This window comes from Amblyraja radiata, chromosome 3, assembly GCF_010909765.2.
Source record: "Amblyraja radiata isolate CabotCenter1 chromosome 3, sAmbRad1.1.pri, whole genome shotgun sequence".
NCBI classification, from domain to species: Eukaryota; Metazoa; Chordata; class Chondrichthyes; order Rajiformes; family Rajidae; genus Amblyraja; species Amblyraja radiata.
In genome coordinates, this window is record NC_045958.1 from 36868033 (window position 1) to 36884618 (window position 16586).

The 16586-nt window shown below is 38.6% G+C and overlaps 1 protein-coding gene across 15 annotated transcripts in view; it reads left to right on the forward strand.

The window, feature by feature from the left end:
• Positions 1-16586, forward strand: part of LOC116970921 (transducin-like enhancer protein 4) — a 119849-nt gene that overhangs the window by 82756 nt on the left and 20507 nt on the right. For all 15 annotated transcript variants that reach the window (XM_033017595.1, XM_033017596.1, XM_033017599.1 and 12 more), the window contains 6 exons: positions 6650-6769; positions 7973-8026; positions 14664-14816; positions 15375-15507; positions 15836-16020; positions 16298-16371. In XM_033017595.1, coding sequence (XP_032873486.1) covers positions 6650-6769; positions 7973-8026; positions 14664-14816; positions 15375-15507; positions 15836-16020; positions 16298-16371 — 719 coding nt within the window. The remainder of the gene's footprint in view (positions 1-6649; positions 6770-7972; positions 8027-14663; positions 14817-15374; positions 15508-15835; positions 16021-16297; positions 16372-16586) is intronic.

Consider the following 16586-nt stretch of genomic DNA (forward strand, 5'->3'; position numbering starts at 1 on the left):
GGGAGGGGAATGGGAAGTGCAGGGGAGAGATAAGTCTTTGCCTTCCATCACAGCGAGGAGGAGATGCGCTGTGATGGATGTTTGTGTAAATTGTGTTGTGTCTTGGTTCTTTCTTGTGTGTATGACTGCAGAAACAACATTTCGTTTGAACCTCAATGGGGTTCAAATGACAAATAAATTGTATTGTATTGTGTTGAGCCACTGCAGTCCTTTGGGTGTGGTTTACCCACAATGCGGTTTGGGATGGAGTTCCAGGATTTTGACCCAGTGATGGTGAAGGAACAGTAATAGTTACAAGTAAGGATGGTATGTGGCTTGGATGTCAACTTCTAGGCAGTGGTTTTCCCATGCTTTTGCTGCCCTTGTCCTTCTAGCTGGTAGAGGTGGTTGGTTTGAAAAGTGCTGCTTAAGGTGAACTGCTGCAATGCATCTTGTAGATGGTATATTTGCTGGTACTGTACATCATTGTTGGAACATGTGAATGGTTATAGATGGGGTGCCGATCAAGCAGATGGCTTAGATAGATTCAGATTCATGTTAGTTTATTGTTATATACACGAGGGTTCCTTGTTCACAAGGATCTCAAGGGTATGTGTAATGATAGGAACAACAATAATAAATACAACCATTAATCCGAAACAACAGAATGATGCAGAGGTTGAAGTGCAATTTGAAATAGTGTAAAATAAAATTCCTAAACAGGAATACTGGAATAACCATATAAAGTGGAGTATGTAACCACACTTCCAGGAAGCTGGTGTGAAAGGGTGATTGATTCAGGAGTCTGATTGCTATTGAGAAGTTGTTCTTAAGTCTGGATATACAGACTTTCAAACTCCTGTATCTTCTCCCAAAAGAGAGAAAGAGGAACGGCGATATTGGCAGGTACCCTTGATGATATTTCCAGCTGCCTTGATGCAGTGCACTATGAAGATAAACTATATGCCGTTGAGTTTCTTGAGTGTTGTTGAAGCTGCGCTCATCCAGGCAAGTGGAGACTATTTTACCACACCCCTGACATGAACCTCGTGGATAGTGAGCAGGCTTTGGGGAGTTAGGAGTTGAGTTACTTGCCACAAAATTGCTGGATTCATAGTCTTTGACGTTCTTGTAGCCACATTAAGTATGTGGCTACTCTTGTTCAGTTTCTGTTCACTGGTAACCCCCAGGGTATTTGTGGTGGAGGGTTCATGATGGTAATGCCATTGAATATTAGAAGGTATTAGCTATATTGTGGTGCATTTTTATGAGTGAAGTGGGTTGGAGGGTTATGAAGTGGTGTTGAATAATGAACATGTTTAGAGAGGACTGGAGGATCTAATATTTTAAAGATACTAATGCAAGATCTGTTCTCAATCACGTCAGTGACTCTGAACATGCCATCATTTACCAGACATACCATGGAGACACATTTCTGGAGGCAGCAAAAAATTGAGGTTATGGACGGCTATCAGGAATGTTATTTCCAAAATAAATAGCAATAGTTATGCTTACTACATAAAATCAGCAACTACATTTAATTCATGCAAAGGATAGAGTTGAGCAATGCAACAATAGACAAGTTTTGGTTGTAATGATGTCAATAACACAGTCAAAACCTTTGTAGCTATCTTAAATGGCGCTATTCTCACGACATTTTAATTGAAGTGGTGTCGGGAGTTACACTTGCAGTGGTTACTATTTACCATCGCCTTGGAGAAATCAAATGGATTGTGATGGTGGCTGAGATACCCAAAACATTAACGCTATATGATACTGTTAAATTAAAGTGTAGCATTTTAGTGTTGATAGTACTTGAAAAGATATGTCGGATGCTTGAAATTCATTATTAACATCATTTTCAGCAACCACAACAAATGAAACTGTCTTCATTTTTTTTAATAGCTTGCTTTTCCCTGGATCAAATACAGTCTCTTCTACAGCAAAAACCTTTTAATACTATAATCTGAAGTTTTGTGAATGTTCACTACTTGATTGATGATAAATGATAGACACCTGGCATTTAACATCATGGGGCAATCGTAACAGTGGGAAGCTATTCATCATTTTTTGCATTTGTTGCAGCCTTTGATTTATGCTGTTAATGGCTTTAGGTTACTTCTTCCCCTTGATTACTGAAATATTCTTAGTAAAAATAATTATTTGTGGATGGCCAATTATTGGATACTTGATAGTTCCTTTATATAATGCAAATGTATTTAATAGTGTACTAAGGTATTGACTTTGTTTTAAACTATATCCTAATGGCATTTACATTATAGCCATAAACATTTAGCTATGCCTGTGTGGGTGCATTAATTGTTTGGAACAACTGAATGTCTTGTAACTGAGTTGTCAGTAGAATAAGTGAATATATTAGTGACTTGTGTCAAGCTACAGACTACAGTGATGTATTTGTCTAATTTAATAATGTCACTTGAAACATGGCAATGATAATTAAACAGTGTTCTGTTCCGTATGTTAGATCTTAGAGAGAAAATGAAACTGATCAGCAGTTCTACGGATAGTAATTTTTTCTCTTCAATCCAAGAGTGAATATGTTGTACTTTACCGTGCATTAAAGGGCAGAATGAAAATCCATGTTACCATGGCAACAAAACTGCTTTCTAGATTGCTTCCTAAGATATATCTGCACGACAAGCAGATGTCTGAATCAAGTAGCGCTCTCTGAATATAAACAAATAACTTTTAGCAGGTGTTGGAAATCATATGGAAATCCTATTAAGAAGCCTTGGGTTCCTTTCTGTCAGGAAGCTGTTGCTCACAAAAGGGTTGGTTGGCTGAATGAAATGGACAGAATTAATTCTCATTAGGTTTTAGCTTTCCCAGGAAATTATTGTCTCAGCATGTTCTCTTTCTCCTGTGAATTTGAATGGAGTCTGTTCTCCTATTGATCTATTCTGCCTGCCCTCTGTAAATCAACACTTGAACTACTGTAGTCCTCTGAGATTTGTGATGTTTCCCCTGACTGGTCTGAGGCTGCCAGATTCTACATGGATTACAGGAGAAAGCCGAGGTTGTAAGTGCAGGAAAGGTGAAGCTGTTATATCTGCCCAGATGATTAAAGGTTTATTGATATTGTTGAGGATATGTGTTTTGTGTTCTGTACTGCAGCCAGCTTTCCTAATGCAATATTCCACTTGGCAGTACACACCAGTAGAACTGGGATAATTTATTTTTGCTTCTGGGTTAACCATTGTGTGTACACATTATACAAAGCAAATGGTATTTGCTATTCAGGCCGCAATTAATAGAATGTAGTCTGCATTTTAAAAGGGACGCTCTTTTCCATAGAAGAGTTGTAATGGAGAACTAAAATGTGATTCTTATGGGAAGTTAATTATTAGTCAGCATTTTTTGTAAGTGAATGTGTATATTAAATGTCATTATATTGATGAAGAAACAAGTTCAGCAAAAGCTGCACCATTATATCCTTTCCCCCACCATGTGCTGCATTTTATAAAAACAATACAATTCACATTGGTGGTCTCTTGTTGCCTAGTAACAGGCCACAGGGTATGCTCCATGTGAAATGCGTGAGCATCTGTCTTTTAATCTTTTTAGTTTATCCTTCTCTGGGCACTGATTGGACCAATCAAACTTGTGGTTCTGACATTGCATGAGGAGGGATGAACTCCAGGATTCCCTTGGGCCATGCCCTAAGTGTTTGGCAGAATCGAAAAGTGGTGAGGTTTAGCCAGGCAGCGTTTTTTGTGTTTGTGGGAGTTAGCCAACTCTGCTCTCAGATGGACTTTAGTAACTACATTTCTACCAGCCAGGGAATAACATTGAAATTTACTTGTGAATCTAGGTATTAGTAAGAGTCATCTGTCTGTGTGAACAACACAAGGAGAGTAAAATAGCTTCTATGAACCCATTTTTGATTTATTTTGACCACCCGTCGTAATATTGAAAATGACTATCCAAGGCAATAGATAGGTTAAAATAAATTATTTTCTGTATATGGTTTAAAAAATAAGAAAGGAATTTTTATTTAAGCTATTTTTGCTGTGAAACTTAATAAAAATGTGAATTGAGTTTGAATGCAGAATGAAATTAGCAGTGTGATCCTTGAACAAATGACCAAGTAATTCCATGTGCATTATGAAGAAAAAAGTTAATTTGTAATCAAATATAGCTATCATCTAAAGGTAAATTATCACCCTCAAATTTATTTGACAGTCTATACTTTGATTAAAAACAAAGATTTTATAGCATATTTGTTTTTAATAGCTGAACATGTTTCCCTCTTCCTTTCCCCTTTCCACTATCCCTCCCCATTTTCTCTTTCTTACTGCCTGTGAATGTCTAGTTGATTAGCTGCTCTGCCGTAATTGTTTCATGGTTACTGAATGCCAGCCATCCATCCAGAAGTAACATCCTACAATATTCAGTGAAATCCATGGCACAAAGATCACAATCACTATGGGCAGTGTTCTTCAGGTTCACAAACAAAGGAAAATTCTGTCACTTTAACATTCACTACATTAGTGTTCAGATTTAGAGTTCTGACCTTGCGATGTATTTTTTTCGTGTCAATTTTAATAATATTTGCTTCAGTTTGCATATTGAGTCGTGATTGGATATGCTAGTAGTACAAATGCATAAGTTGCTTGTGCAGTTTTTTGTGAATTATATTTGGTCAATTTTAAATATGGAAGGTTATTATACAAAAATAGACTTTGAATTAATTTCAAGTGATGAATGCATTATTCATTATTTCGATGCTAACCATTAAAGCACATTTTTTTCTTCTGACCCTGACCTGTTTTTGTGCTCTCTACATTTGTAGCAAGAAACCACCATTGTGTTGCCTATTGCTATTCAGTGCAGGCAGCCAGCCCACAGAAAAAATTCAGGAAGCTATTAATTCATGGTTCACAGAATGCAAACCACTAAACAAGCACTCTGTATGACTAAATGATCCTCTATGTTTATTGAAGCAGAGGGCATAGAATGCAACAGTTCCTGTGGGGAAGGGTTTATACAAACTGTTTTGACCTATCCAGTTGTGGCTTTTACTGTTCTCAACAAGTACAGTATAAACATGCATTGAATAATTAGATAATTGCATAATTCAGCATTGCAGATTAGCCAGGGTGCAAATAGGATGAAAACAAAAGGTTAAGATAACAGTCAAAGTTCTTGACTAGAGATTTATTTATTGAAACATCGAGCTTGCATAATCTTATAATTGTCACATTTAAAAAAATATTGAAGATGTAACTTGCATGATTTCATTTGGGATAGGATTAGGGGGTGAAAGAAGATTGGAGCCAGGAATTCGCTTGAAAAGTAAAGGGTCGATTGAGAGACAGACAAGATTTAGAGAGAGTGATGGGGAGAAATGGTAGGGTGGAATGATATAGTCATAGGGTCATACAGCACGGAAGCAGGTCCTTTGGCCCAACTTGTCCATTCTACCCAAGAAGCCCCATCTAATCAAGTTTACACATCCCATTTTCCTGTGTTTGGTCCCTATCCCTCAACTTTTCCTATCCATGTACATCCAAATGACTTTTAAATGGTTTTACTGGTCCTGTTTCAACTATTACCACTGACGACTCATTCTGTTTACCCAACTGTGTGGAAAAGGTTGTTCCCCAGGAACCCATTAACAAATAAAACCTATTAAAATATGATATTTTCTGTGGCCTAAATATGACAGTAGGTGGACCTCAGAACATTTTGACTCAATTTCATGGGCAATGCTATATTAACGTGACGGTAATGGAATTGCATCATTCTGTGTTTCTCTCATGCAAAACATGTATTTTTTGTATAAATTTGATTTGCAGCTAGAAGTGCTGGGTTGAATTTCCAGTGGTGCACTTGAATCCTGGAACTATCTAATTAAGAAATAATTAATTTTGATGTACATCTACATCAACATTATGCTTGCACCGCGCAGTACCACCTGTTTGAATTCTATGCTCTGGGTAAAGAGCAATTTTTGAAGAAAATATCGGAGCCTTGTATGAAGGGACAAGTCTAAAAGAAATTCTGATGGGGTTCCAATTGAAATCCAGAGCTTGAATCAGTTTGTGTAAAAGACCTGCCCACAGTGTGCGATAGATCCAAACTAAGCCAATGGGTTTGAAAGGGTTGCAGGGCTAATAGAGATTGTGGGGGAAAAAGGGTGTGAAAATACTTGGAATTTAAACTTTTTTAATTCAATATATTGAGAGACTGGGAGCCAATACAGAGCTGTGAAGATAGCAGTATTGGATGAGGAGAACCTAACAGAAAAAAGCTGTGGATGACATTATGAAAGTTAACATGGTTACACTTAATGCATCATTACACTCTCAGTGGTGAAAATGTTATCATTTATTGCGAGATTGTACTCTTTCCATTAATGCACATCAGTAATATAAATGACTATTTTGATATGTTTGTGGGCAACATGAAAAGCTACAAATGCAGGTTTTTTATCAGTTGTACTATCCCATCAAATTGGCAGAAATGCTGCTGTAGATGTGTTTATAGTAGTTAGTGGATAGGATATTGCAATAAAATGTAACTAAAGTACTAATACAGCTTAGATAAAATAGAAAAAAGGTAAATAAAGCACATTCTTTTTTTTATTGATATGAATGACTATTATTGAAAAATATTAAAATAAATAATATGATGTTTGCCTTTTCAGAGTTCCTCAGTGTCTCCATCAGCTAGTTTCAGAGCTGCTGAGAAGCACAGAGGTTCAAATGACTACTCCTCAGATAGTAAGAAGCAGAAGACAGATGATAAGGATTTAGCAAAACGTTACGTGAGTAATGATTGAAATGATAGAAATGCCCTCATAAAATGTTGGTTTTATTGTAATTAAGCAAATTATTCTGTAATTTATTCTTTCTCCCCTTGTATGTGACTATGGACTCCTTGATTACCTTAAAGATACTTTTAAAAGGATTGCCATTAACTTTTGAAAAAGTGATGCTTTTTGTGAAATTCTACATCGTTGACCTAATGGGGCTGATCTTCCATTCTTGTACCAGCTTGTAGGCAAAATCTTTCCTTTGTTTCTTTGTGGAGGTTCTGCTATCCAATGCAGGCAATGACGTGTCAGCAACAGCATCTTCTGCCTTACCAGCTGTACTGCCGTCTGCCTCAGCACCCCGTCATTCAATGGGGCACACAACTCTCTCCAGACTTCCCTTCTCTCAGGCTGGGAAATCTGATTGCTGAGATTGCAAAAGGTTAGACCTGGCACAAGTACAGGAGACCTTGCCAAATGAAAGGAAATAATCAGTTGCCAGGAGAATAGCAATTAGGGCTTTTTTCCAATTTAATTAATTTAGCTGAAAAAACCCTTAATTATTTTAAGAATATTGTTTTAGTATTAAAACCAGAATCTTTGTATAATGGTGACAGTTTTGATTGAAGCTTTACCAGTTGTCAAAACTAAAAGACGAGTAGATCAGGCTGCTTGTGCTGACTCAGCATTGTGCTGCATTCCACGAAGCTAATATGCTGGGAGCTGGGCTCCTAATTAAACCCTATTAGACCGTGGTCCAAAGATAGATGATCATTAATCTTGATTATCTGAAAATGTGTCCTTTTATTGTTGGAATAAACATTAGTATCAACATTTAAGTAAGAAAATATAGATGTGTTTTGTGAACGTGTTATTTCCTTCTCCACCACTATTCCAGATTTTTGAAATCAGTAATTGTATAAACTTTCAGATGCATACTTTGTTTTGTGTATGCAAATTGCCATGATCATAGCTCAGTGGAAAGGAGAAGATGGATGCGACAAAGTAAAGCAAGGAATATGGCTGTACCTGGTGTTGAGAAATATCACTTTCTGGCCATTTTATACCAGTTACTTACACTTGTCAAAGCTTGGTCCAGTTTTTCCCTTAGTTAGCTTTCTATAATTAACAATTTGGCTGTTACAGACTCTAGCATTGCTATTATTTAATCAAATATAAAAATAAAATAAAACATTATTTCTATATATTTTCTAGGATAGCGATGGGGAGAAGAGTGATGACAACCTGGTGGTTGATGTTTCCAATGAGGTTTGTAGATCTTGGAATATTGACTTCAATTACTTAATCGGTGCTGGAATTTAACAGACTTTGTTGCCGTAGTATTATACTGCAGATTTTCAAATTATTGTTAAACTTCCGTTTAAAAGATTTACAAGCATCAAATTAATCTTCAAAAAATTAAAGATTTGTAATTAACTGGACATTAATCATCGAGTCAGTCATATAGCACAGAAACAGGCCCCTCGATCAACTTATCCATGCCAACCAAGATGCTCCATCTACACCAGCCCCATTTGCCCACGTTTGGCCCATATCCCTCTAACGTTTCCTATTCATGTATCTGTCCAAATGTCTATTAAATGTTTTTATAGCACCTGCCTCAACTACCACCTCAATATACCCACAAAATGGAAGCTTGACACAAGGAAGCCTCTCAATATAACTGAAGATATGGCCATCACAACTATTAAAGGAAATTTAAAAGGAAAATGTGCTGGAAATACTTGGCAAGTAAGCTATCATCAATAGAAAGAAACAAAGTTACCTCCTTCTTCAGATGACCTGATTTTCTGAATATATAGAGCATTTAGTTTTTATTTCAGATTTCCCGTATCTGCAATATATTGGTGTAGGAGAGAATTTATCATGGGAAAGACTAATCATAATTAGTGGAGAATAGGAAATTAGCATTTCACATACCTGATCATTTACCTACCCAGTTTATTAATAACTGCACTTCATCAGCTTGTCTGCTAAAGCTCTTGGTGTTAATGCTGGAGGACGATTTAGCTTGATCTTGCCTAAAGCTCTGTTGCCCAAACCTGAACCTAGTCATCTTGAGCCATCACTCTATGCTTGCTGACTCTGTTAGCTCCAGGTGTGGCATTGGCTGATTTTTTTTATGCCTTGTTTTCAAATCACCATGTTTGTTTTTGCTTCTCCATTGCTGCAGTCTCTGTCAGTCTGCAAATAATGAAAGTGCCTGCTCTTTTAATTAGTGTCTGTGCTTTTAGTTGCCTAGTTTGCTCCAGCTTCCCTGCCTTTAAATCTCTCTACCTCTCTTTTTTCCATCTGCAACAAAGTTTTTGACAATTTCTTAATTCCTTATGTGGTTCTGTTTTTCTTTTATGGACACTTGCACAATTTAACGTGGCTAGACATTTCATCTATTAAAACATTAGGCGCCAACTGGACAAAGTTACAACAGTGGAATATAGGCAAACTGCATAGCTAAAGCAGTACGTATTACACAGACCTAAGCAATCCAATGACTAATGGATGATACCAAAGATTTTGCAGTCCTCCTATGCCCATTTGTGTATAGAAATGGATAACTAAGGAGGAGGAAGCTTTAATACAGTCCTATTCTCAATGATGGTAGAGACAAGCACAAGACAGCCAAGGAAAATACACAGATTTCTAACCATTTACAGTCAGAATGGACAATCAATCTTGGCTTTCTGCTGTGGACATAGAAACCAGTCTTAAACTAATTAGATTCACTCTTCATGAAAACAATAAATGGCTGAGAGCGTGGAAAATATAAAAGTTTTGCACTCAGCGCTAGTCATATCTCGAACTGAAATGTTCCAGTAAGTTTACAATAGTGATACGGAATCAATAATATAAAAAATAGCCCAGGTCCATCACGTCCATGAACTGCAGGACGAATCTAATCCAGTCAATCGTAGCTCCATTAGTCAACATTAAATGGATAGCATTGTCAATGACTTGCTCCATCAAGCAGTACTAAATCACCGGTGACCAGCTCATCTATACTGAGTTTGGATTTTGCTGAGACTATTTATCTCCTGAGCCTATTATAGCTTTGTCCAAAGAGGACAAAATCTGATATCCAGTCGTGAGGTGAAAGTGATTTCCTTGGATGAGAGGGTGGCACTTGATATTGGAACATGGAATTTCAGATAAACTCTGTGGAAATGGAAGATGTTGGGAGTCGGCGGCCACAGCGCTGGGATACCAGCGGGGAGCGGGCAATGCCTTACCGGGTAGTTGGGGTTGGGCGGTAATGCTCCGGAGGCTTGGGGGTGGTGCCGACCCCAACATCGCGGATCCGGGGGCTGTGGCAGAAGATTTGTACGCTGCTGTTCGATCTGTTGCCCCACGCGGATTTGGATTTGCGTTTTCCGCGCAAGCCTTGGTGTGGTATGCGTTGGTGCCGGGCCTAGAGTCTTCCCAACCATCGCTGTGCCCTTGGTCCTGGCCGAGTTACGCCCCGCAGCCCCAGCTCCGCGATGTTGGGAGTCGGCGGCCACAGCGCTCAGGAGCTTACTGCACGGCGACCCGGTAAGGCATTGCCCGCTCCCCGCCTCTCCGACCAGGTAGGGGACCAAGAATTAAAGTTTCCCCCTTCACCCCCCCCCCCCCCCTTCACATAAAAGCCCTCCAAACTAACTGACTAACATTTAAGCAATGATTTACAGATGTTTAAGTGTCTCCCCATCTCCGGGAAGGAGGCAGCCGTTACAGTAGTACAGACCTGGGTTGACCGTGGGTCGTTTCGGGTCAAGTTTGGCGCCAAATGCGAGCTTTGGTGTGCAGACGATATCCTGGAAAAAATGTCCGGTTTTCGGAGCTTTTCGGTTTCCGGAACTCCGGATAAAAGGTTGTGCACCTGTACTAAGTATTAAGAGAGACGATACCTCCCTCCACAATCCCCTCAGTTATTTTTTCAAAATCTCAGCCATTGTTTCAGGTGAAAAAAAATGTTCAAATGCCTTTAAATACCCTCACCCTTCCCTTAAACCTATGCCATCCCTCCCTGCCCCCCTCCCCAGTTGTAGAGACCCCAGCTAAGGGTAAATGTTTCATACTCTACTCTAACTTTATCCTTCTGAATCAGATTCTCCAATGAATGATTAATGGAGATCAAATATGAGACCTTCTGAATTTAAAAAAAAAAAGCTGCAGTCGTGTATTCTTTCTCCCACTTCATTTCTATCAAAGATCTTTTTGCTTTAATTTACATCTCTCTAATAATGAAATACTTTTTCGAATATTTCAAAGAGATTTAATTAATAACTTTATTTAAAATAGTTTCAACCACTCGCAATTAATTAACATCAATGTAACAAAAATAAGATACCACATAACCAAACTTACTTCTGTCATCATGACTTACTCCTGATCGGATTGATATGAATGGAGATGCTGACCCTGGTGCAAAGTTGAGGTACACTGGCCAGGTACTCTTAGTGTCAGTGTGAAGTCTATTGGCTGAGCGGCAATTTGAAATACCATGAATCACCACCTAATTTTCGATTGTTGTATTGAAGAGCCACTCATTCTGGAGCCATTGGTGTAATAGAATTTTATTACATTACAAACAGACACACGAGAAGCCAGGTGGAAAAATCTCTAACTCAAATGCACTGAGCAAGATAGTCAACAGGAACCTTTCTGTAATGCTACGTGCAAGTATGAGATGCAGGACATTTACATATATTTTTAATATGCTGCCAAGTTACTTTCGGGAGGGGAGGGGGAGGGGGTGGGGAGGGGGGGGGGCGCAATACTGGACCTTGTATTAGGAATTGAGAAATTAGCCTGGCCAGTGATTGTGTTTCAGTGGGAGAGCAGTTTGGAAAAAGCCATCACAACTCCTTCAGTTTTAAGATAGTTATGGATCAGAATAAGACTGGACCTCAGGGATCTGGGAGTGGTGGGAGGGCATGGAATTGCTAAATTGTAATGAAAGGCAAATTGTAATCAGTACCTTTTTCTCAGGTTGGAAATGTCAAAGATTAGCGGGCATAGCTTTAAGGTGAGAGAGGCAAGGTTAACAGAAGGTGAGTGGGGCTCCTTTTATACTGAGCTTGGTAGATGCCTGGAACACACTGTCATAGACAGATATGATAGTGGTATTTAAGAGGATTTTAATGTGAACATGGTTATGCAGGGAATGGATTATGTGCAGGCAGTTGAGTGTTTTATCTAGGTATCATATTTGGCACAGACATTATAGGCCCGAGGGTCTGTTTCTGCCCTGTACTTTAGTATGTCCTATTTCTAGCCACAGCCAAGGCTCTGAAGGACTGAAGAGTAGCCAATGTTGTTCCTGTGTTTAAGGTGGCATCATGATTGTCCAGTGTGGATTATCCAAGAAATTATAGTTCATTGAGCCTTGCGTCAGTGGCAGGATGGATTCTAGCTTGTTAACCATATAACCATATAACAATTACAGCACGGAAACAGGCCATCTCGGCCCTACAATTCCGCGCCGAACAATTTTTTTCCCTTAGTCCCACCTGCCTGCACTCATACCATAACCCTCCATTCCCTTCTCATCCATATGCCTATCCAATTTATTCTTAAATGATACCAACGAACCTGCCGCCACCACTTCCACTGGAAGCTCATTCCCCACCGCTACCACTCTCCGAGTAAAGAAGTTCCCCCTCATGTTACCCCTAAACTTCTGTCCCTTAATTCTGAAGTCATGTCCTCTTGTTTGAATCTTCCCTATTCTCAAAGGGAAAAGCTTGATCACATCAACTCTGTCTATCCCTCTCATCAATTTAAAGACCTCTATCAAGTCCCCCCTTAACCTTCTGCGCTCCAGAGAATAAAGACCTAACTTATTCAACCTATCTCTGTAACTTAGTTGTTGAAACCCAGGCAACATTCTAGTAAATCTCCTCTGTACTCTCTCTATTTTGTTGACATCCTTCCTATAATTGGGAGACCAAAATTGTACACCATACTCCAGATTTGGTCTCACCAATGCCTTGTACAATTTTAACATTACATCCCAGCTTCTATACTCAATGCTCTGATTTATAAAGGCTAGCATACCAAAAGCTTTCTTTACCACCCTATCTATATGAGATTCCACCTTCAAGGAACTATGCACGGTTATTCCCAGATCCCTCTGTTCAACTGTATTCTTCAATTCCCTACCATTTATCATGTACGTCCTATTTTGATTTGTACTGCCAAGGTGTAACACCTCACATTTATCAGCATTAAACTCCATCTGCCATCTTTCAGCCCATTTTTCCAAATGGCCTAAATCACTCTGTAGACTTTGGAAATCCTCTTCATTATCCACAACACCCCCTATCTTGGTATCATCTGCATACTTACTAATCCAATTTACCACCCCTTCATCCAGATCATTGATGTACATGACAAACAACAAAGGACCCAACACAGATCCCTGAGGCACCCCACTAGTCACCTGCCTCCAACCCGACAAACAGCCATCCACCATTACCCTCTGGCTTCTCCCATTCAGCCACTGCTGAATCCATCTTGCTATTCCTGCATTTATACCCAACAGTTTAACCTTCTTAACCAACCTTCCATGAGGAACCTTGTCAAAGGCCTTACTAAAGTCCATATAGACAACATCCACTGCTTTACCCTCGTCAATTTCCCTAAGTAACCTCTTCAAAAAATTCAAGAAGATTAGTCAAACATGACCTTCCAGGCACAAATCCATGTTGACTGTTCCTAATCAGACCCTGTTTATCCAGATGCTTATATATATTATCTCTAAGTATCTTTTCCATTAATTTGCCCACCACTGAAGTCAAACTAACAGGTCTATAATTGCTAGCTTTACTCTTAAAGTAAACCTTACTTTACTCTTAAAGGGCTCTTAAAGATAGGAGCTAGATAGGGCTCTTAAAGATAGCGGAGTCAGGGGATATGGGGAGAAGGCAGGAACGAGGTACTGATTGTGGATGATCAGCCTTGATCACATTGAATGGTGGTGCTGGCTCGAAGAGCCAAATGGCCTACTCCTGCACCTATTGTCTATTGGATAGGATTTACTTGCATATGGAAAAATATAGGCGTATTAGGAATAGTTGGCATGACTTTGTGCAGGGCGAACTTGATTTCAGTTTCTTTTTTGAGGAGATGACAAAAAGGATTGATGAGTATAGAGTAGTGGATGTTATCTACATGGACTATGGGAAGGCATTTGACAAGGTAGTTGTTCCATAAGATTGGAGTTTAATCTGGACAAATGTGACATATGCAATTTGGAAGATCAAATGTAAGGTGAAGGAACACAGTAAATGACAGGACCCTTCAGAGCATTGTTGTACGGAGGTATCTTGGGGTGCAAATCCATAGATCCTTGAAAATGGCAGCACAGTTTTCACCTGCATACAAAATATTGATTTGATCAGTTATTCACAGTTGCTCCTTGTTTCTGTGTTTATATCCGAGAATACTGAAGAAGAGCTATGAATGCAAGGATGATTGTTAAAGGAAGTATTGCACTGTAAATGCCATCTTTCCCAAGTTGGCTACATCACAAGATGATTAATTTCTACTTCCTCCAAGTTGTACACTGACTTTGTGTTATTTTTTCTCAAAATATATGGTGGCCAATTCAGTGTTTCTCAATAGTATTTACATGAAGTTTAATGAATTTTGTGCAATCACTGTATATCTATTGAACATTAAACTGCATCTTATTACAATGTAAGGTACACAAAATTGCTGGGGAAACTCAGCGGGTGCAGCAGCATCTATGGAGCGAAGGAAATAGGCGACGTTTCGGGCCGAAACCCTTCTTCAGGGTTTCTTATTACAATGTGTTGCTGCCGTCTTATATATAGTTTCCTACAGCTCTGTCTTTTTATTTTTGTTTTAAAATTTGCCCACTGAACATATATTTTTTGTTTAGGACCCAACTTCACCAAGAGGTAGTCCACCTCATTCACCACGGGAAAATGGTTTAGATAAATCTCGCCTCTTAAAAAAGGATGCACCCATAAGCCCAGCTTCCATTGCTTCTTCTAGTAGTACTCCTTCTACAAAATCCAAAGAAATGAGTCTTGTGAGTATTGTGTCCATACTTCTCCCTAAATTGCAGCTGAATAGTTGCAATAGATGCACATTCCAATTTAGTAGAATTCTGCTTTTCATTAAGTCAGCACAACCCTATGACAGGATATAACTTATCAACCATAATTTTCTGCAAAAGTAGTGAATTTCAGTCGGAAGTCAAATATATAATCTTTGGAAAGTAGCAAAACTACAAATCCAAGTCTGAAAGTGAAATTAATGAAAGTACATAGTAAGTTGATTAGTATCTGTGAAAAATAAGCTGTTGGCTCTATTGCAGATCCTGCATCAGAGAGCCCCCAACTAATTCAAAATCAATCATATTACTTTAAAGTGTGGGGTGCAAGCTTGTAATTCATGCATCTTGCAAAGATCTTGACAAAGTTATTAACAAATTTAGGATTGAACTCGGGCAAATGCATTGTTGGCATTACTAAAATATCGGTTGATGGTAGTTTCCACTGCTATTACAATACTAATATCTAGTGAATGATTAATGTATTATTTTGTAGTTACAGCATTGACAAAACACTTTCTTGCTTTTGTACAGAATGAAAAATCAACTACTCCTGTGCCAAAGTCCAATACTCCAACTCCACGATCAGATGCGTCAACTCCAGGAAGTACTTCCACTCCAGGATTGAGGCCTATCTCTGGCAAACCACTAGGACTTGATCCAATAGGTAGCAACGGGTTTATTAAAAACTCTTGACTTTTTAGACCTGACAATGTTATATTTACTATTGGCATGGTTTTGCATTTTAATGGAACAGAATCAATTGCTTTCACATAGATTTAGAATTACAAAAACAATTATAATACAATTTATATCTGCAAAATGTTGTTACAGGAAGCAAATTGCAGACAGCAGCACTACATAGATCATTTTTCCATAGCACTACATAGACCATAATTTATTTGATTGCTCTGATAATGTTCAGCTGCAAACATTCAGCTGTTGCAGATACTTTGAGCTTCCATTCACTGATTTCAGAATTTGGTGATTTACAGGCTTGAGGACTCCTATGGCAGTTCCATGTCCTTATCCTGCTCCTTTTGGAATTGTGCCCCATACTGGTATGAATGGAGATCTAACGAGTCCAGGGACATATGCAGGTTTACATAATATCTCCCCTCAGATGAGTGCAGCAGCAGCTGCTGCAGCCGCGGCAGCTGCTTACAGCCGATCTCCAGTGGTGAGTCAATTAAGTGGATTTTTAATCCTAATTTGTCCCAACTATTTTATTTTTATCTTTGAGATGACTGCTTATTTGAATGATTTTTGAATTAAGGAATAAAGTTTATTTTGTGCCCCTAAACTGGTGTTAAAGTGGAAATTGATAACAATGAAAGCTTTTTGAATAAATGTTTAAGAGGAGGTAATTTTTTTTATTTTTTTTTAAAGCCTGGTTTATTATTTGCTCTTCATGTAAATGTGGCAAATTAACTATAATTTATTTCTGTCAAAAAAAGGTTGGATTTGATCCACATCACATACGTGTACCTGGCATTCCTCCAAACTTAAGTGGCATCCCTGGAGGAAAACCGTGAGTGTATAATAATAATTCTGCTAATCTAAAAATTGCATGAGGAAAATGCCTTGTAATTGACTTTCAGTGGAATTGTACCACTCGTCCTGTTGCTGGTGAATCACTCTGGGTACCAGGTCTCAACAAACAGGAATAGAAACATGTCGTTCTCAGCCTGGTAATGATTATTCTCAAGGAGTGGATGAGAGGGCTATCAGTGAGATTGAGATAGT